Below are 22,803 nucleotides of genomic sequence, written 5' to 3' on the forward strand. Positions count from 1 at the left end.
GGGGTAGAGAAGGTCCGGGCCCTCGGCCTCGATGTCTCGCCACCGACAACATTTGGTAATACTTAACATCTGATTAGATTGGGTGTCATAAATCAAAATTGGCGAAGGATGAATCTGAAATGAATGGATCTTGTTTGTTGAGGCAAAAAAAATTCCTTCTGAACACATAAGTCAGTAAACAAAGTAACACAAAAGGAAAGGGCGAGCACACTTGCGCTGTGCCCTTACATGCATGGCGGGCCGCATCACCTTCTCCCAACCGGTTGGTGTTTGTTTCTATATGCCCGAGAACCAGCTTGGTAATTTTTTAAAATGCCAAGTAATTTAGGGAAGGTAACTTGTGTTAAGGTATTTTACATGCATAGCATTTCACCATTGCAGGTGGAACGCTCTAACTAATAAAATAACCTATTCTGTAATTTTTTTTTTCTCCGTTCCTTTTTGTTTGTTTGTTTTTTTTTTCTTTTAAATGTTACAAAGAGCGAAAACACAAAGTTATTAACAATTTAATATTGCTTTATATTGTATAATATGAAAGTTTCCGCTAAGAAGAAAATTGAACTAGTGTTTCATGGACTTGCCTTAAATGTTAGAGAAGGTTCATGAAAGACAAGTTCATTGAACACTAACAATCGTGGGTGGAGGGAAGGGAGGGGCAGGTTGGCAGTGGATAAAAAATTTCATACTTATATTTTATTTTTAATTTTTAATTTGGCTCATATAAAAATTGTAAAAAATATTGTTTGACCCTGCATAAATTTTGAAAATATTATTTGACCCTAAAAAAAAGTCAGGTCCACCCTTACTTACAATGTTTATGTTCGTGAATCTATCCTAATCTTCACAGTAGATTCATGAAATACTAATTAAGTATGTTAAGTTTATGTCAAAAGTCGTGACAAAGACAAGTTAATTGAACACTAATAATGTTTTTTGTTCATGAATCTAATCTAATTTTTGAAATAGATTCATGAAATACAAGCATTATTTTTAAACTTATGTTAAGAGGTCAACATAAGTTTTTTATATTTATATTATTATTTTAAGGTATTTTTTAACCTGAGATGATACGGTTTGACGAGAAATAAATAATAGGCCGGTATGGCGCATTGATGAGCAAATGGTACATTGCCATATCGACAGCAACGTGATACGTTTTGCCAACAAGGCAAGAGAAGGTTAGAAAAGGAAAAAGGACACGAACAGAAAAGCGTCCGTTCCTGCCTCGTTGGCCGAGTCAGGTCGAAAACTAAGCAAACAAAGGACGGGGACGACTTTTTCTCCTCCTGGACCTTCATCATGGCCTCCTCCACCTTATCCCTTGCGCGCGACAGGAAAGAAATTAAAAGAAAAGGCAACCAAAGTCAAGTCCAGGGGCGATTTTGTAATCGTTAAGCGTTATCGTAAATATTTGTCTCGCAAAGATTATCCCGGGAAAACCGCTGCTAGTTTAGAAAAGAAAAGCATCCTATCGCAAGTCAACGGAACAGGATGTTAACAGAGAAATTTAGAAAAAGAAGGCACAAATTTATGGAAAACAAATCCGGAGACAGAAAAAGAACAAGGCTGTAGCTTCCCAATTTTGTGGGGAGCAGCCAGCGAGGGAGGCCACCGCAATAAACAAAGTACAGTGACCGGAGACAGGGCTGCCATTGGCTGGCCGACCCGCCACCGGTCCGTTGATTCTCGAAAACCACGTCCCGGCCTCCGCCCCTTTCCCACATGGGCCTCTCCGCCTTCCAGTTCCGCCTATTAATACGAGGGGGGGTCCCCGGTTTCCCGACTCCGCCCACTAACGGTTCCGCCAACCCCCGTTCCGTCACTCCCTTCCCTTCTTCCCCCGCTACTGCTTCTGCCCGGACACTGAGATCGCCCATGGCTAGTGGCAATTCGAACGGCAAGAGGGCTCGCATTTTCTCCGAGCACCACCTGCGACATGTCGAGTCCATGTCGGTATTGCCGTCCGGCGCCGGCACGATCTCCCGCCTCAACGCGGTCATCCTCGGCGAGTCGCTCGCCTCCGAGGAGGATGACCTTGTCTTCCCTAGCCCCGATTTTACCAAGCAGGCACTCGTCTCGTCCCCCGAGCAGGTAATCCGGCTGACTTCCACGTTTTACGCCGCTCTCACTCTTTTCCGTCTGTGTTTTTCTGCTCTTCCCGGCAAATTACGTTCGTGAATCACTCCTTTACTCTTTTCTCGTTTATGTTCCGGGGGTTTAGTACATGAGAATGTACGCGAGGTCGATCGAGGACCCTTCTGGCTTCTGGTCGGAGATGGCGTCGGAGTTCTACTGGAAAGAAAGGTGGGGGATGGAGGTGTTCTCGGAGAATTTGGATGTGCGGAAAGGCAGAGTGAGCATCGAGGTAAAGTCAAATCAGCCTTGCTCTGCTTGTTCATACTTCATTACTTTTCGCTGGATGAGATCTAGTCTCATGCTCTTTTCTTTTCTTGTATAGTATCGCCTTTCTTGTCCTGCTTTCGCTCATGGTCTAAATTTCTTAAAGTGTTTCAGAGATTCATGGTTTAACGGAAGTTTGATTTTGGTTCGTGACCATAAAGGAAAGATGGCACTCAATTTATTCCTTAATGACTGATGACGCTCAATTTATAACCATGTCCCCTCTTCCTCTTTTAGAGTAGGAATGCCAAAAAAAGGAAGACATTTTTTCAATGAACTACCGATCATCTATTTCTACTGCAGACATCAAACTGAACCATGTATCCAGATAAGGATGAGCCAGGATTGTGAGAGATTGTCTGTTTCCATTGTAGATTTTCATTTGAACCATGTGTCAGCTACGAGTGAGTCAAATTTGTTATGTTTTCCCGGAAGTGCAATACATGCATCTTGGCATTCATTGTTTTAGTTGAAGTTTATTGGAAGAGTTTATCTTATTTTCTGAACAAATATCTTGAAATGAGAAGTTAAGCAAAGCTTTCTCATAAGATGAAAGTATATGCTGAGCTGGAGGTTAGCAAAACGGCTAAGGGGAAAACAAAAAATGTCATATCACTCATTAGTCCATACGGGGTTCTGTTTGATGGCACCTGAAACGTCTTTCCACTATACAATGGCACAATTTGATTCTTCATTAACTGATGACTCTGAATTTATACCTAGGTTCCCTCTCCCTTTAATAGAGTGAAAGGCCAAACAAGAGAGTCAATTTTGAATGAACTAGCAGATCTTCTATTTCTACTGCAGATTTCCTACTGAACCATGTGTCTAGATATGGAAGTGCTAAAATTTCATGAGATTGCTCGTTTCTATGATATAGGTCTTCATTTGAGCCATGTGTGATCTGTGAGTGAGCCGAAACTGACATGCTTTTGCACAAATGCACTTATGCATCTTGCCTGCTTTTTCATGATTCATGAAGAAACATATATGGAAATCAAATTATTTACTACAAAATTGTTGCACCACTTTGGGCTATATTTGAGGACTTAAACGTAAGTTTGTAAGGCAAGACATTTTAATCGCTCAATATCAACTGAAAGATAACAAAATTGCTTTGGCATCTCTCCAACAGTGGTTCAAAGGAGGTAAGACAAACATATGCTACAATGCTCTGGATCGGCAGATTGAATCTGGAAACGGTGACAAAATTGCATTATACTGGGAAGGCAATGAACCTGGTGAAGATGGGAAAATGACATACAATGAACTACTGCAGAACGTTTGCCAGGTAGATTGGTCTGCTATTCATCTGCAACAGAGTTTTTTAACTAGATAACACTTGCCTTCTGTGTGTTTTTCTTTGTAACTAAGACCAGCACATGGTTCACCTAATGTTTTGTACACTGCACTAGTTTTTGTCTCGACTGGTCTGATGTGCTTTTGTTTCTTGTGTCAACAGTTGTCAAACTTCTTGAAAGATGTTGGAGTTCAAAAGGGAGATGCAGTTGTAATTTATTTGCCTATGCTTATGGAGCTTCCAGCAGCAATGCTTGCATGTGCTCGAATTGGAGCTGTTCACTCTGTATGTGCCAAATTATTTTTCTTGTCTACTTTGATATTTAATCATCTTATCCTTCTACCTTGCACCATGGACCTGCCTGTCAGCTTGGTCTGCTAAGTTAACAGACAAGGTCTTGCCATATGTGCAACAACTTGGAAAATTGAGCATCAGATGGTAGGACCAGAGGTCAGATCTATTTCGCAATTAGAAAGATGAGACTTTCCAAAGGATTAAGATTGTGATGTTGGATTTCCTCATGGCTTGCTGGATCTGCATCTTGATTTTTTAATTTACATGAGAGGTTCCGTAATCAATCTTGAGCATAAATGATTCAAGCTTTGTTGGGTTCAAATCCAGGTCCACTGAATCTGTTCACATTCACCTTTACATTATAAGAAGTAGCCATTGCACTTGTTTACGATTTGAATTAGATAAGAAATCTTATAACCCATCTCTGGATATCTAACAAATACACTGACACATAGAGGGATGATGTTTATACTTGACTTTTTTAAGGAATTTAAGCTGGCAACTGTTGGTTTTCTGTAGGTTGTATTTGCTGGATTTTCTGCAGAATCTCTTGCCCAAAGGATAATCGACTGCAAACCTAAAGTTGTGATAACCTGTAATGCTGTACGGCGTGGCCCTAAAACTATATATTTGAAAGATATAGTAGATTCTGCTCTTGCTGAATCAACAAAAAGTGGTGCATCCATAGGTAGGTCAACTGCATAATTCAGCATTTGATGGTCTGATCATTTTGGAAGCAGTTATGGTAAAAGTTCCCTGCTGGTCTTGCTCATCTTTCATCTGCTCTCTAAATTCAAATCTCCTTTTTCATTTTGTTTGTGAACTCAAGTAAGATATGCTTTTACAGTCAGTTTGTGTTTCTATTGGCATAGTATTTTGAATGTCAATCAGCACTTAATGCAACTGCAGTTACCATTCTTGTTTAGGGCTTTTTTTTCTTCCTCTCCTCCTTTCAGCCTTTTCAATGTATGGATCAATTTTTTCATTGCCTCACCAATTGATGAACCGAACCTTTGAGGAAAATTCTATGCAAAAGTCTTTTCAACTTTGAACTCTAAATCATCCAAAATTCTTTTGTCTGATTTTTCTTCTTTTTTTTTGTTTCTCTTATTTTTTTTATTCCCTTTGTTCAGTTTCTCAGTTGATATGTAGGAAGAAAGTTATAGGTGGAGAAATCATGACTGAACTAGTAATCTGATGAACTTTTGATTGGACAAGTGTGATTATAGTTTGCAACTTTGCATCTTCTGGTGACCATTTTTTTGTTGTTTCATTATTTTTTGTCAGTTTATGTGTTAAAATTAAGAGTTAACTAATTTGATGTTCATTGCTAGATGTTTGCTTGGTATATGAGAATAAATCTGCATTGAAGAGAGAAGCAACCAAATGGCAAGAGGAAAGAGATATGTGGTGGCAGGTTATTCAAGTTCAAATACTCCCTCCCTCTCCCTCTCTCTCTCCCTTTCCAGCTAGCGGGCTGTTTATGTGGAGTTAAAAGTGTGAATGAGTTCAGACGGTCAATTAAGTGTGTGCCTTTTCATTTGTAATCCCCTATAAATTTCTAAATCAAAAATTTCAAAAGCTCCGCAACTTCTAGTCACTAGTTCAACATTCTGGAAACAATTTGAGGGATTCTTTTAAAGTAGAAAAAAAAAAGAACCTGTACTTGAGAAGAGACATAAAACTTCATGTGCTCACATGATGTAGGATGGTATCAAGTGTGTCATGGGCCACTAAGTGCCAAATATCTATATGGAAATAACTTCCTTAAAGTGAGCAGGGTGTCCTATTCTGTATATGTTTATATGCCTTCAGGCATACACCTAGTTTAGGATGGCTAACGGCCAAATGGGCAGGTAAGGGCCCATCAATTAGGCTCTTACTCTCTAGATATGGCCAGATACACACATACGCGCAGGTGTTTGAGTGCATGTTGCTTGGCCGTACATCACATTGGCATGGCACATACTAAGTCACATGGACGCTGCAAAAAGACTGTCGCACCCGTGTCGACACGACTCAGGTGCGGGTGCGTCTCGGATTCGCACCCGACTCGAGTCAACAAGAGTCGGGTGTGGCTGACCGCACCCGATCATTTTCGTCCATTTTGGACACGCACCCGACTTGCGTTTGATTCGAGTCGGGTGCGGTCAAACCACGTCAAGCCTGTTTTTGTCCTTTTTTGATATTTTTTATTTAAAAAATTTTAACGTTTAAAAGAGAGTTTAGCATTTTTTTTTCCATTTTTATGTTCTGTCCTGATTTTGTTGTTTGTTGTTTACTTGTTTAATGTTTATACTTTGTAAGCATGTTAATGCTTAATGTGTTACATTCATATACACAATACATTATACCTTATAAGTTAGAAGTATCTAATACATAATATTCATATATAATTTATCCATAAAGTGTGTAGTGTAGAGTGTATAGACTATAGTGTATACTCTAAATTTCTTAATTCTTATATGTGTATGTGTGTATATATATATATATATTATAATAAATTAATAATAACAATCTATATATATTATAATAATAAATTAATAATAACAAATAAATATTTTCGTCACACCACCGCACCTAAATTTTTGGGGATGTGCCGCACCAGCACCCGCACCTACATCCGCACCTCGCACCTATGTGACATAAGGCACATAACACTTTCGGAAAACTTAGCTGCAGGGATGCAGCTATATGTTTGTGTATATGTGTGTGCACATGTGCAAGTACATTCATGCATGTTTATGACAGGACTTGGTCGATAAGCAATACACCCTGAAGATATTTATAATTAAAAGACTTTGAAGAGAAGATGCTAATGCAATTAAACAAATTGAATGAATTGTAAATAATGCCTGTTTAAGAAAGACATAATCAGACTTGGTCACAATTAAAGTTGGGAAAAGGGCATAGAGTGTGTTGATCACACTGGACAGAATTTCACTGTCTCCAAGACTGCATCCATGTCTGCATCTGTATCCTAAAACATCAACTCTGGTGTCATTGCCAAAACAGGTTTGCCTGTTAGGCTTGCCTGTGTCACATAGTTAAAAGTAACCTCTCCCAGTCCACGGGTTCATGTTGAATTTTGAAGCCAGGGTTATGTCAGCTTAGAGAGGAATGTTTCAAAATATTTTCCCATGTCTGAGCCTTTGGCTACTCTAGGTTATGTGACCTCTAAGCCTATAGCAATCTTACTTCATATTGTTCTCAGGATTTTATTAGCAACATTTTCCTTGGGTATTAATTAGAAAATTTGTATTTCTTGAGAAAGTCCCAGGAAAATCATGGGAATTCAAAAAATTTAAAATGTAAAAAATAACAAAAGTTATTAGAATTCAGGTTTTCTATTAGTTTTCTTTAAAAGCAATGAAAAGTGAAAACAATGAAAAAATACAATTTAGCTATTAAAATGTTAGAGGAAACTCAAAAAGAATATCTTTTTTTGGTAGAATGTCAAAATATCGTGATAATGATGTGATAATTTCATTTTAGAGATGCTTTCAAAATATTGTATTTTCCTCATTTTTCTTTTGTTTGATGTTATTTTCCTATTTTTAATACTATATGTTGAAAAAGACAGTGAAATTTGTCACAATGCTTCAAAGATAAGTGATTGCATGCTTTATGGTCCACCGTCCACCAACCGCCAATAGATGCAATATCAAGTGCGCCACCACTCTTGCCTCTTTATTTGACACCTATGGTTAAATATTTGGATTTTCTTTGCATCACATTTGGTGCTCTCCCTTTATAGTCTTTTATCCACCAAAGTGTGGAACAAGCTACTATACTGTCACATCACATGGGTGTGGGGTGTGGGTGCTGGTGCCAGTGTGAGATGCGGTAAGTTCCAAAAAAAAAAAGGGTGCAGGTGCGGCGATAGCATATATATATATATATATATATATATATATATATATATATATATATATATATATATGTTATTTGTTATATAAGTAATTTTATTTGTCTATATTTTTAAACTTTTTTTTCTTCAAGGTTACCTTGAATCGATATGTCAATGAAAACTCGGCCAAAACATTTTTTGACACTGCACCCGCACCTGCATCGGTGGGGGTGCGCCACCATAGTTGGCACACTGTGACTTAGCTACTGTATGCTTCTTGATAATGAAAGGCCTATATGTAAAGGACGAGTCCTTTGGCTTGCAAAGTTTTTATTTTGTGTTCTCTTTTTTCTTTTCTTCACTTTATTCTTTATAATTGAATTCCAAAATATCTAGTTGCTGTACTCTTGATATTTTGTTGAGAAAACTCTTTAAAATGGCTGTCCTTCAGGATACGATCCCACAGTACTCAACTGAATGTGCTGTCGAGTGGGTTGATGCAGAAGATCCACTCTTTCTGTTATATACCAGTGGAAGCACTGGAAAGCCAAAGGTGAACCCTGTCCTTCCAAACGTCAGTTGTTCCTTTTTGGTTCTGCAGTTATATGCTAATTCTTTTGTTCCTATTGAAGGGTGTTCTACATACAACTGGAGGGTATATGATATATACAGCAGCAACATTTAAGTATGCATTTGACTACAAGCCAACAGATATATACTGGTAAGTCAGCAATAACTTGTGTATACATCCATGTGCATTTACTATCCTAGATTCTTAGCATCTTTGCTCAACAGCCATAATCATGAAAATAGATTATTCTGCAGAAATATTTTTCCTTGTGCAAGTTAATGCCTCATATAACTCGATCAACCTACCTGTCACTTATCTTTAGAAGTAGAAATACAGGTACCCTGCATACAGTGTTTCAAAGAGTGTAACTTAACCTATACTTGTCGGGGCCAAATTTAGTAAGCAATGTAACATAAAAAAGTACACTTTTAACATCCGAAAATCATGAAAAATTACAAAAAATCATGAAAAATTCTATGTTGTCAAGGCGCCAGGCAGCGGCGAGCGCCTAGGCAGACGTTGGCGAGGCCTAGGCAAAAAAGGCGACAATTTTTTTTTAGTTACGTTAATATGTCAAGTTATTTTAATTAACTATTACTAATGTTTGAAATATGGAGAGTAGTAATATAACAAGCATAATCAACTTAAACAATCAAAATTTAATTGTTAAAAAAAAAAAAAACTAGATCTAATCTCTAGAAGAAGGAACACAAATCCACAAGAAGGCTTTAATCCATTTGTACTTAAGGAAAGACATAACCATACTAATGTATACATATAACATGCATGAGGTATCCCGATACTGTATAACAGATTAAGTGACTAACAGTATATACATATAAAAAAGTATACATATCACAACATAATCAACATAACAATACATAAAAATACGTAATCAATGCGACATAACGTACATAGCAATATATACTCAATTAAGAAACCTTAGTTGAAAGGGAATGTGACTTTTCACGTCCCAATGGACTAGGCGTGTTGGAGCCTAGGCCAGCCTAGGCGAATTTAGGTGCCAACACATATCCTGTTACCTAAGTCACCACTTAGGCGAAGGGTGTGGACTCATGTTAGTCCATGCCTAGGCAAGGCTTAGGCGAGACCTTAACAACATAAGAAAAATTTACAAAAAACAAGGGCAAAACAAAAAGAATGTTTCCTACGAAAAGCATGAATTCCATAAATATAAGTTACAAAAGGAAATAGCAACAAACAGGAGACACCAGTTTAAAGAAATATAGCAATTAAAGTGCCTCTACTGATGACTATAAGGACAAAATCCCTACTATATTACTCTAAGAGTAAAACTTTAAGTAAATATTCTAAAAATCAAACCCCCCTAATAACAAATTCCTTAGACTAACCGAAGAGGGAATGTAAGAAACATGGACACACCAATAAAGGTACCACAGCTGCGCTCATGTAGCAAGGGTGCAGATGTGATCAACAAGTTGGGGGCAGTCAGCAGACCGGTTGGTCAAATAACTTGGTCAAGGGCCATGGCGCCTCCAAAATTCAGATGTAAAAAATTGAGAAAAAAAGCATGAACTTCTGCAGTGTTTCTAACTTTCTACAAATCTCTCTCTCTCTCTCTTTTGCTCTCTTTATCTCTCTTACACACATGCATGCATGCTTGTGGCAACAAAAGGAGACAAAAGAAGATGAAAAAGGAGGAGAAGGGAGAGAGTGAGAGGGAGGGAAGGGGGGGGGGGGGGGAGAGACGAGAAGGGAGGGAATGGTCCCCTCTTCTCTTTGTTTTAACTTTTCTGAGGGTCAATTTTAAGCAAGAAAAGTATTGTATACTCAGATGGCACCACACTCAAACCTTGAGCCCATAGCCATACTTATATATATCTCTACATACGTAGATATAGATATGTATGTATGTATGTATGTATAATTGTATGTATAAAGGAGAATTGAAATCTGCATGTTGCCAAATGTAGAGGATGGCAAAACATTTAAAAACTGTAGCTGAAAAGGATATTGCTAAAACCACCATAAACTGTCGCTATACTATAAACCATCAGTAACACTCCCTAGCAACTGCTTTTTAGCGACCGTTTTTTAAATTATTTGTCATCCAGCAACATCTAGCAGTCGGCAGATTTCAATTGTTCTTATATATATATATATATACATACATATATATATATATATATATATATATATATATATATATATATAGTAATTATGTGTATATATAAAATGGAAAAGTTAGTAACATATTCATTATTTGTTACAATTACATCATTAATATAAGTATAAAATATCCATCTTTTATGTGATAGTTGAAGTTTGATAGAGTGTATAGACACATATACAAACAATTTTTATATCATTTACATAGTATTTTGTGTAATACACACACACTATATACATGAGTAACTCACCTGCGACTTGGGCGAGTCAGCCAAAACTTGTCGACTGAGCAAAAACTCATCAACTTGGTCATGCCATGACTCTGATGAGTTTTGACATTTCCTGACTTTCGCATTCTATAACCAGGTTGTGCACTGACTCATGGAGTCCCCTTAGTTGACCAAATTTTTAAACCTTGAGATCAAAAGTAAGTTTCACAGTTGTTTAACTAGTACCTTCTGGAAAAAATATCTAATTTATAAGTCAAAATGTTATACCTCTAATGGTGAAAAGTTGAAAAACTGTCTTCAAGCAATTTGATGTCCCAAGCATGAAATTGAACCCCAATTGGTGTTTTTTATTGTCAAATATGCAATATCTCCCCCACGCTGAACTCCTAACGGGTGTGTTTGATGACCTCGGATCTCATATCCGAGGTCAGATCTCCCCATGAGATTTTCACTTTTAACAAGCAGTGAATCTCAAATCCACAGATTTCTAATTCTCAAAAGGGCTGAAATTTATGGAGACCAAATCGGGAGGAGGGGGTGGTGGTGGTCCAATCTTTTGTGTGGATTTCTCTTCCGCATGGGAAGCATTGGTGGGAGACCTCCCACAGCTGGAGAGAAGGAGACCGGGTTGAAGGTTTCGACCGGTGAAATCCTCGGCTGAGAAAAGAGAGAGAGAGGGGCCAGTCGAGGGTTTCAACTTTTAACCGATGAAATCTCCAGCTGGCAAGAGAGAGAGAATACCAGCTGAGGGTTTCTACCGGTGAAAGCCTCAACTGGAGAGAGAGAGAGAGAAAGAGAGAGAGAGAGAGAGAGAGCTGCAGTTTCAAAAGTGACAGTTTTAAGATCATTGTATGTAAGATTCGAGGATGTAAAATCAGCCCAGATCTAAGATCCAGCACTATCACATGCAACCACAGTGTGCTGGGGTCAGGTGTGAGAGGCTTTTGGAGCCCAACATGGCAACATCAACAGAGTGTTATAAACCCCTTTTATTTTTTGTCATATGTGTCATATGATACACATTCAAAGCTAGTTTCTGGGATGTGTTGTATGAGTTTCCCCCATACATACATTATGCAATCTGTCATATGATATGGTACATTACGTACAAGCCTGTCCCTACCTTTTCTTTGTTACAGAGACTTTTTTTGACATGATTCCAATTGAAGAAACTGTTCACATGGCAAAAATACAAACTCTTAATGGAGCTGTTTGCCTTTGTACCCATCCAAGGATGAAGGGTTTTTTCATATCTGGTTTAAGAAAAAAGTATGAGTGATTGGTTTAACTATGATTCAAACCTTGTGCTAAGCTAATACTTTCCTTTTTGTTTTCTTGAATGTTACAGTAATTAACAATTTAACATACAGGGCAGCTAGCATCTTGTGGTTTTTAGTTTCTAGCTTTTGTATATTGAAATGAAAACATTAGCTGCAACTTTATATTAAGTATGATTACCTGCGGTTAGGAATGTGTTTTTGAATTATCCATTAATATATGATGGCCTATGCTAAGTCTCTGTTATTTTGATATGATTCTAGTGATACCATAGCAGTGTTTTGATGTTCAACTTGGTTCTTTATTCATTTTTCCTCTTTCTAGGTGCACTGCTGACTGTGGATGGATCACTGGACACAGCTATGTTACATATGGTCCTTTATTGAATGGGGCAACTGTACTTGTATATGAAGGGGTAACACATTCACGTTTTGTACCAATTATGCATTGATCACATTCAATTTAATGTGCAAAATTTTAAGGGTGCTTTATGCTAGAGAGAATCGGTTATAGTTCATATGCTGATGTGTGCTTCTCTGCTGAACCAGCATACTTTCACCTATCCAATTTTTAAGAATATTGCAACATGTTTCCTACAATGTTTTCCTGAGGTTTTACAGTCTGGTCTTCTGTTTTTTTCTTTTTCTTTTCACACTATGCTGTTGACTAGCATACTATTTTTCCACTGATGTTGCATAAATTATATAGTGAAGATGTTCTTTTATCTCTGACTCTAGGTCTCAAATGTCTTGCTTATTTCCCTTTTCCCAGTTTAGGTTATGTTCCTTCTCTTGACAGAGTATACATTATTTGCAGGCACCAAATTATCCAAATGCTGGACGTTGTTGGGAAATTGTTGATAAATATGGGGTGACAATATTCTACACTGCCCCAACTTTAGTGCGGTCCCTTATGAGGGAGGGTGATGAGGCAAGAGACTGCTTGATCTACTCTTTAGATTGTTGTATGCAATTATTGTTAACATTGTTAATGCACACACACACACACACACACACACATATATTATATTGTTAACATTGTTAATATATATATATATATATATATATATATATATATATATAACACACACACATACGTATGTATATGTATATGTGTACGTATATATTTCTATAACTTTTTCCTTTTCTCCTTTTGTCTTTTTATTCTCCCTTTTCTGTTTTTCCTCTGTAGTTCTGGTGAAATTCAGACTTTGACCAAGACTGAGGTACCATCGGCTAGCTCCAATGAGTGGATTTCTAGCTGTTGGATGTTTGGAGCTAGTTTAATGACCAGCTCAGTTCCATTTTTGCTGCATATATTGAAGGGATAACTCCCTTTGTACTTCAACGATTGTGTGGGCCTTGTGCTAGAATGACCGAGTGATCTCTATTGTGCATATACAAGTCTTATGTAGTGGCTTGTGTCTACCTGAGAGCGTAAGTTTTATATGAAATCAGAGCCAGCTATCATAGCGCCTGATTGTAGAGCCTTGTGAAGAACAATTGAAGCAGTAACAATCTTGATTGGAGGTCTGCTTTTTGAAGTTTCAAAATGTGATAATCGTTCATCTCATGGATTAAAAAGGACATTTTTCAATTGGATTGAAGCTAATGGATCCAACTATCCTTGTGTGGGTCAGCAACCTAGAAGCTACGTCCAGGATCAATGGTTCTGGGGCTATATCAAGGGTACCATACTTGTGCCCAAGATGGAGCTCGCAAAAATGGATAAGGGAGAACAAAAATTCCTGAAGTTAAAGGAAGAAACAAGGCACTAATAAAAACGAAATAAATTAAGATAAACAAGGGATAAAGAGTTTTAGGATGCTTATATAGACATTTGTGAGTCGTGACCATAACACACACACATATATACACAGTACCATGACTGAAAGTTTCCACAAAAAAATGAGATGTAGGTTAACAGAATCACTCAACAAGCTATAGGATAAGGCTTATACAAGCAATCTCAAATATCTAAGGCACAAAGCCCTTCTCTGAATATGCAAAAAGGTGCACAGCTAAGAAAAGAAGACTCTATTGATAATCAAAATATGCTTAGAAATGCATCATACCTATAAGGGGAGTCATCCCCCCAATATATACAAAAGAGGGCTGATACAGCTAGATATTAGCCTAATAGTTAGCTCAGTCTTGGTCAAGGTCTATACTTGATAAAAACATTGAGAAGAAAATGCATGATTGCAAGCAATATAGGTGGTACACTCTTATTGTTGCAACATAACTTGGTAGATTTCTTTAAATGTGTTTGTTTTACCTAATAGTTTCTTAAGCTAAATATTTTGTTGTCACCATAGCTCTATATTCAGCTTCATAGATGAGGCAACACCTTTTGCTGTTTCTTGCTCCTCAATTAAATAAGTGACTCCTAATAGTATACAAAGTCATTTTTGAGTAACAGCTACTTAGCTCACCTCCTGCATCAGAATTAGCATAAGAAGTTACATTTAAGGATGAAAATGGAGTGATTGATCCTTTCATGTATGTTATGATCCAAAGGATGGCGCCATGTGCATCACTTAAGTGCATGTGGAGACTAACTTGCTACAGGTATTGCATGAGCTATGTCTGGTTTGGCAACACTCAAATACATCAATGATCCAACAGGTGTTGTATGGAGTGACATCATTGAAATAACTCAATTTACCTTCAACTTAGTTCCCATAGCTTTATAAATATGTTAGAGAACCAAATCTGGCATTTCAAATTTCTTTTCTATAATATGATTTAATATGTTTAATTAATTTGTAATCATCTCCTCTAATCAACATGTCATCAATATATAATAATAAATAATAATGTCTGTATTTGAGTTCTAACAAGTAAAAGTTGTACCAGATACAACACTTGAAACCATCTTCTATCATGTCCACGTTATATGTATTAACAAGGCTTTTGGTGCTTGCTTTATGCCATAAATGTCTTACTCAAGTGAAGTGCCCCTATCTTTGGGAACATTCCTTCTTAAAGGAACACCTGTATAAATCTCTTCATTCTTAAATGAAAAACATTTTTTGTGTCCATAAACTATTCCTCCTCTTTATTTAGACAACTGTGATAAAGCATTTGACAAGTTATGTTGTTAAAAGTGTTAGGTATAGGCTAGGTGTTGAGTAGTGCCTAAAGCCTAGGCAGGATCAAGTACTTTAAGTAGTAGGAAAGAAAATTAGAAACTAATAAATTGTAGTGCTAAATGAACAAGCAAATCGAGTCATTTCTCTGTAAAAATAATTCAACAATCAATTTATAATATCACAACACAATTATATTCAATGATAACTTGTCAAAATGTTTTCTCCAAAGCCCAAACAAGCTCATTACCTATCCAGAACATAAATCTTCAACACAACTTCACTTGGTTTTTGTTCATGATATTTTAGTAGTGTGCTTCATGGAAATTGTGGTTATCATATCTAGCATAGCTGCGTAGTGGTGTGTTTAGGCACTAGTTCAGCTTCATCCTCATCCTGATAGTCTGGAATTACCTAGTCAATGTCATTGAAAGTGCAACAATTTGTTTACGTACCTAAGGCAGTGGAAGACATGTTACCACAAAAGCTCAAAAGGACACCTACAACGTACCACATGGGACCTGAAATTCCTCCTTCCACCAAGAATTATACATTTTCATAAGAACACCTCAATGTGCTTTGGTTAACATCATGCACTTTGCAAATACAACCAGGTAAGTCATTTCCTTTTTAATTTATTGTTATATAAAGGAAATGCATTACGAATTTAACAATGTAATGTATCAATTGTTGAAAAATCATGGTGACAATTATTCGACCTACGAAAATAATATTATAGGAAGCAAGCTAGAAACGTTTAAATGGCATAGATATTCAAAATATTGTTAAGTTTTTTTAAAATAAAATAATCTAAAATGATATTTGCCAAAATAAATAGATAAGAAAGCCTATTCATGTGAAGAAGTAGATGCAAGTCCATTATCAACTTCTGAGTTGTGTAAATGGAGTGATACACCTTCATCCGTTTCTTTAGAATTGGTTTTTTCTTCCTCTTCTTCTTCTATTTCGCCATTTTTCCTCTTTCCCTTTGTATGGTTTTTTGTTTATCTGTCTTCTTCCTTGAATGAATACTTGGGTTTGCATTGCCTTTAAAAGCTCTGCTTGCTTTGTCAACAACGTTGTGTGAAAGAGAAAGGCCAATTCTCATAACTATATTATTATGAACTGGCCATTCATTATGTTCTTCAATATCTTTTATTATAATGAGAACAAGGACATCACCCCTTTCCTTTCTTCATATATTTTTCAACCTTTAATTATATGATACAAAGGATTGCACATAAGAATACTGATAAACAAGAAGATTGAGTTTTCTATGACGCGTTACAATAATACTTCATAGGAAGCACTCGCAAAGCGAACCATTAGGGCTTCGTTCGCTGGGGGCTTTGCTTGTGACATGACATTGGGCTATGCTTTGAATTGCATTAGGGCTTTGCTTAACAAAATGACATGACATTGCTTCCTTTACGAATTCCTTTAAGAGTCAAAGCACACACTTGAAAGCATAAGGTTTTGCTCGTGACACCAAGCAGCAGCACCCGAGCGGAGAGAGCAGCAGCTGGTAGCATACACGCGAGAGGGTTTTTTGAGAGCCTTTCCCCCATTTTGATCCCATCCCCATGAAAGCGTGTTTGAAAGGCCCTCGTTCATTCAGTGAACCAGAACTCTCTCTTTCTGTTCTCCATTGCCCCTAATTACTTTCTAATTACGGCACATCGAATTGGCATTGACTTACCCCAACATCTCTGCTTTTGAGCTCCTGGTATAAATTCTTGACGAATGCATTTTATTCATTTAGTATAGCCTACTTTCGAATTATAGCATCTGTTCTATATGGGTCTGTCGATTCAGATTGTCGATTCAGATCGACAAAATTTGTAGTTAATTAATTCATTTCCTAAAATAGATTCTAAAATTAGAATTCACTTAGAACAAATAATAAATGTCATATACAACTGGTCATACAATCGTGGCCACATAGGTGTTTATTACGAAATATAATCTATACATTAGATGGTACTCGACAAACAAATACCTGCTCCAATTGTTCAATTACAGGCATAGATTGTTGACCATAAAGTTTGATGAGGTGGCTGTACCTTGAACAGGAGGGTAAGAATGAGTAAAATGAAAGGGACAGGGTGCCAGGTGTATGTGTATCCTTTAAACTTTTGAGTATTTGTCTGTCAATAATGTGCAGGTCATGCAAATGCATACAGATTGTTTAATTAAGGCATATATCTACATGCACAGGTTGTTTACAATAACACATTAAATAATACCAAAACAATGCATTGATTGTTTAGAAGCACAAAAGGTCCTATGCATATATTTAACAAATTGCTAATGCATGCTGCATGCTGGGAGATGAAGAAGAATACATAGTTCCATACCTAAATTGAATTCATGTTTTCAGCACTGAAGATCCACTTCTGGAGGCTGAAATGCTACACTTCTTTCTCTTCTCTCATGCATGTAGGTAGGACATCAGAAGATTTTCCTTTTTATTCTTTCAAATAAGTTGCATTAGGTTTTCCAAATAATTCAAAATGTTTCATTGTTTCCTTTTTAATATTCGTCTATTTTTGTTTTTCAAAAATAGGCTGTTTATCGTTGAATTCCTATCACCAAGTTGCCTAGTCACCTGAATCTTTGCATATTGGCTTTTTTTTTTTTTTTTTGTTGATGCACAGAAGAACAAATCAAAACCTTAAATTTGTAAATATGGTTATGAATGGCTGCTGGTACACAAACTCATTCAAGTATTTGCGTGCAGTTTGTAAATCAGTATTCTCGCAAATCCTTGAGAGTTCTTGGAAGTGTTGGAGAGCCAATTAATCCAAGTGCATGGAGGTAAAATTTTTCATCTTTTCCCTTTCAAACGGGATCATCTTATTCACCTTACTTTGCATATAAACCAGAATCATGCATGTTAAGGTTTTAGCTAAAAGCAACTTTGCTCTGACCTTTCAGGTGGTTTTTCAATGTTGTTGGTGATGCACGGTGCCCAATATCAGATACCTGGTGGCAAACAGAAACTGGGGGCTTTATGGTAACTAGCTGTCGAATCCTTTATGCATGGTTAGATGTAAAAGCAAGTATGAATTCCCATTAATTTCAATTGTTCACATTATGATCAAGGATGCTGCAATAATTGTAGAGGGTAACTTAAGGACATATGTGACCAAGAAATGTTTTATTGGACATTTTATTACTGATTGTGCTAATATATTGTTCAAGAAATTCATTCAAATATTCTTTTTGTAGTTTATCTTGTATTGAGAAATGGCACGGTATATGCCTATATTGTCTCTCATGTCGCTGGTAGACATTAAGAAGTCAAACAATTTACAGTTGCCTTTTTCTTTGAGTTTGAGGAGAAACGGGAGGAAACTTCAGAAATTCTATGTGGTTTCATGCGTTAGTTAATTCCCAAGGCATTCTGTGAATTTAAGAAATGTATCTTTTTCATCTCACAGAATTTTTTTTTGGTGTCCATGGAGTTGATTACTGATGTTTAAACTATTCATTTAAATATGTCAATGACAAAAACGTTATGAACTTCAGTTCTGTTAAGCTTTTCTTATTAGAAACTTCTCTCAATGCATAATAAATATTATGTTATATATGAAATATGAATAGAAGTACAATGTTTTTTTTTTTTTTTTTTTTACTTGTACTTTAAATATACAAAAAATGAGTTTTCACATTTGCAGTGGTGGCCTGCAGATATTGCCGTTGCCTGGTGCATGGCCTCAAAAGCCAGGTTCTGCAACATTTCCATTTTTCGGTGTACAGGTAGATTGGTTTTTACGCTGGAAACTGTCTCTAGCATACCTTTCCCTATTTGTTTTGCTTTATCAAATGGATGTTTCACGCTGTTTCAGCCTGTGATAGTGGATGAGAAGGGAAATGAAATTGAAGGAGAATGCAATGGTTATCTGTGCATAAAGAGGTCATGGCCTGGTGCTTTCAGAACTCTATATGGTGATCATGAAAGATACGAAACAACTTATTTTAAGCCTTTCCAGGGATATTATTTCACTGGTGATGGTTGTAGTAGGTAAGCCTTTCCGCCTTGTGGGGTCACCATTTTTAGATCTCTTTTCACCGTCATTCTGTCCACACTGAGATGTTGAACTGAAATCTGTTGCTTCCTGTAAGGGTGGTGGATCAGAATAATCTTTAAGGCTGTCACTGAGTTTTGTTACCTGACTGTTTGATAGGGACAAGGATGGTTATTACTGGCTGACTGGTAGGGTTGATGATGTCATTAACGTGAGGTAAATTCTGGTGCCTTCTGTTTGTTGTGATGCCAAGATCTCTTAATGCCAGACATCCTAGCACGATGTTTATCAGGCATCCTACTGAATTTTGGTTTCTTGTATAGTGGACATCGTATCGGCACAGCAGAAGTAGAATCTGCTCTTGTTTCACACCCACAATGCGCAGAAGCTGCCGTGGTTGGAGTTGAGCATGAAGTATTAACCATAACTGAATCAATGTTAACGATTCCTGGTCTCGCTTCTTGCTATGGCTTATTCTTTTTTGCTTGCATTTCAGGTCAAAGGCCAGGGAATTTATGCTTTTGTTACCTTAGTGGATGGTGTTCAATATAGCGAAGAGCTACGGAAAAGCTTAATTATGACCGTCAGAAGTCAGGTTTGGTTTTTCATACATGCTGGGCTTCCCCTTTCTTAGTGCAGTCAGGTTTCATCTCTTCCCGCATTCAAACCTCTGACCAGGAACTAAAACATTTCCTTAGAATGGTTGCCTCGTGGGACAACAGTTTTTTCCTGCGGTCAATCCTCTTTTTTTATAATAATTCTTACAGGAGTCAAATAGGTTGTTGCACCTGAGCCTATTCTCAAAAAAGGAAAAAAACGAATGAAGTACACCATTTACGACGGGTTTGATGACCTCAAAACATTTTCAGACGGTACAACGAGGCAACAAGATTGGTGAAATCATTAGAATAACTTCACTGTGCAACATATTTAGCGTAAAATTCAGAAAAAAGAAAAAGTTGGGGGGTGGAGAAACTGATGATGTCTGAATACCATAGCTCATCCTGTACCTTTTTCGGGCTATAAAAAGTGCGCGTAAATGAAGGCACATGGAACGCAAAATACACACATTTTCTGAACCAACGAGTTGGTGATGCAGATTGGAGCGTTCGCTGCTCCGGATGCAATTCATTGGGCTCCAGGTTTACCGAAGACACGAAGTGGGAAGATAATGAGAAGGATCCTTAGGAAGATAGCATCGAGGCAACTAGAAGATCTTGGTGACACCAGCACGCTTGCCGACCCGGGTATCGTAGAGCAGTTAATTGCACTTATCGACCATTGAATCAACTTGTGCATTTTTTCTGTATCTGCTTCGTGTTTATATTCATTTTTAGATGTGCCGAACAATGTGGAGTTTTATGCTCGCTGAGCTTGTAATAAGGACTAAAAGTTCAATGTATTTACTTTAGCATAACTTTGCCAGTTGCAATAAAAAGTCCTGAGAGGGCATTTTCAGCTATAAAAGAATGTCGAAACTTTATTTGGGTAATAGAAGGACAGTTTAATAATTGAATGACGCATGTAGTTACTTACATCCGGACATATTTGATAATATTAGTGATGAGTTGATCATGATTTTTTTCAGAAAAAAAAGAAAGACGGGACTGATTTGATAGCAATAGGTATTTGATTTCTTTTAAACAAGTCAAGTCCTAATTCTTTATAAATTTCATTTTACTATATATTAATGCCTTTTGCTTAAAATTTCTGTTTTTTTTACTGCTTTTTTTTTTAGATGTAGTGAACTATGATGAAAGAGATTGATGAAAATAAGGTTCATTGGCAAATAATTTGCAGTTTCATGAATAGGGTGGACGTTAAAAGTGACAAGTTCAAAATGGAAAGCTGAGCAATAAGCTTAATCGAGTAATTGTGCTTACCTACTACCTAGTCAGATTTCGGTAACCCAAGTAAAGTGGTAGTTCAAGAAATGATTTATTGACCAAGTAACCAAACATCACCTCTCAAATATTAGGTGCGGTTGTAAATTCATCAAACATTATGCATGCTTGTAGGCAGAGTCTCATAGACCTCTACTTCTAATACGGACTGTCAGCCTTCATGTTAAAAGTAGCAATCAGAAAACCACTGAATTTATGAACTCAAGTAAATGAATTGAAGTAAAAGGTGGTACTAACTTTTCTGTATTAGGTTAGATACACATTCTGCAACTAAAAGTTTTACAAAGAGATGCCCAATAAATGTGCATATAAACCAAGATACATGCAAGTCTTGAAGACTTTCATTTCACCGCCAAAGTTTCACATTTGTTTAGCTTGAGTTAATCAAGAAAAATTGAAATAAGAACCCTATTTCATTAGTTATTTCCTTTTTCTTCTCCTCTTCCATTCATTGTTAGCATCTAGCCATTCATGGCAGGAGACAAAAAACATTATAAGGATACATAAAGCCACCAAGAGGAAATCATGGGGCCTCAATGCCTAATTGGAGGGTCCCCAAAGACACTGAAACAATGGACACTAGCCTAGAAAAAAAAAATTGAAAACTTGCCTCTACCATTATTGCAAGCTCCTCACATGGTTAAAAGGAGGAGACTGGGCCCCTTCTACTATAGTTGTTCTTACCATGACATCACTGAGACAATGGACTCCAGCCTACCAGAAAAATGAAAACTTATCTCTACACTTTTTGTAAGCCCCTCACGTGGTAGATGGATATCATCCAAGGCTAGGGTCATTAGCTTGCACTTTTAACATATCATCAACTTGAACTGCGACTTTCCTTCTTGGTGAACATGTATGCTTTCTAGAAGCTGGATCTCATATCCTGGTCTGGATTGAAAATTTGATCCAGTGTTGAAATTTAGAGAGCATTCTATTATAGATAGCATATTGAAATATGAATTTGGATTTAGATTGAGATCTGAAATGAATATTCAGATTTAATAGATTGTGGATCATAGGTCCTATATTGGAATCATGCACTTGGATTAAAATCCAAAATCCCGAGGGATTGTGAATCAGATTTCATAGACAGTCCAGATTGAAGATTTGGATAAAAAGATCTAAAATTGAATGGAATGAGGTGTGCCTTACCTAGGTCCCTCTGGGCTCAGTAGGTTTAGACCAAATTGTCTAGTAGGTGCAATGAGACTGGTTGTAGTGGGTTTAGCCATGACTGGGTTCAACACGAGCGAACTAAGCTCTTACCAGATGGGCTTAGTTTGTTAGAACTGGGTTCAACTGAGCTCAGTTGACTCAAATTGGGTTCAATAGGTTCAGACCTAGAAGAAAGTAGAATTAGATGTTTTAATTTTGGGTCCTCAGGGGTATGCCCTAAGTTTGAGCCCAATTTTGGATGAGCCAGGCCTGTTCAGATAGCTGAGTTGGGTAGCAGAGCTTGCTCAGTTTTTTTAAAACTTCAATGTTTCAAGAAAACTTAACTCTCATATAATAAGTGCTAAAATATGACATCTGGAACAAGTTCCAAACTGTCCATGTAAAATCACCACTTTGCTCTTCACACATTTTTAAAATTTGAAATATTTATTCTTGGAAACTAGGCCGTGTGGTGTATCACAGATTTGTTTCCTTTCCTTCTGGTGTGGTAAAAAATTCAATCTTCTAAATTGAGCAGCCTTAGT

The 22,803-nt window shown here is 37.0% G+C and overlaps 1 protein-coding gene across 1 annotated transcript; it reads left to right on the forward strand.

Annotated features, from left to right (window-relative positions):
• The first annotated feature begins 1,541 nt into the window (after nt 1–1,541).
• LOC116247276 (acetyl-coenzyme A synthetase, chloroplastic/glyoxysomal-like) lies at nt 1,542–20,613 on the forward strand. The gene is made up of 18 exons (XM_031619343.2): nt 1,542–2,091; nt 2,222–2,365; nt 3,536–3,691; nt 3,863–3,985; nt 4,514–4,682; nt 5,329–5,411; nt 8,296–8,397; nt 8,477–8,565; nt 12,399–12,489; nt 12,891–13,004; nt 17,906–17,982; nt 18,103–18,181; nt 18,859–18,927; nt 19,017–19,192; nt 19,356–19,412; nt 19,520–19,610; nt 19,693–19,791; nt 20,296–20,613. Exons 1-18 carry the CDS (start codon nt 1,723–1,725, stop codon nt 20,479–20,481), a joined length of 2,274 nt encoding a protein of 757 aa, XP_031475203.1. The 5' UTR covers nt 1,542–1,722; the 3' UTR covers nt 20,482–20,613.
• Nucleotides 20,614–22,803: the final 2,190 nt, after the last annotated feature.

This window comes from Nymphaea colorata, chromosome 2 (genome assembly GCF_008831285.2).
Source record: "Nymphaea colorata isolate Beijing-Zhang1983 chromosome 2, ASM883128v2, whole genome shotgun sequence".
NCBI lineage: Eukaryota > Viridiplantae > Streptophyta > Magnoliopsida > Nymphaeales > Nymphaeaceae > Nymphaea > Nymphaea colorata.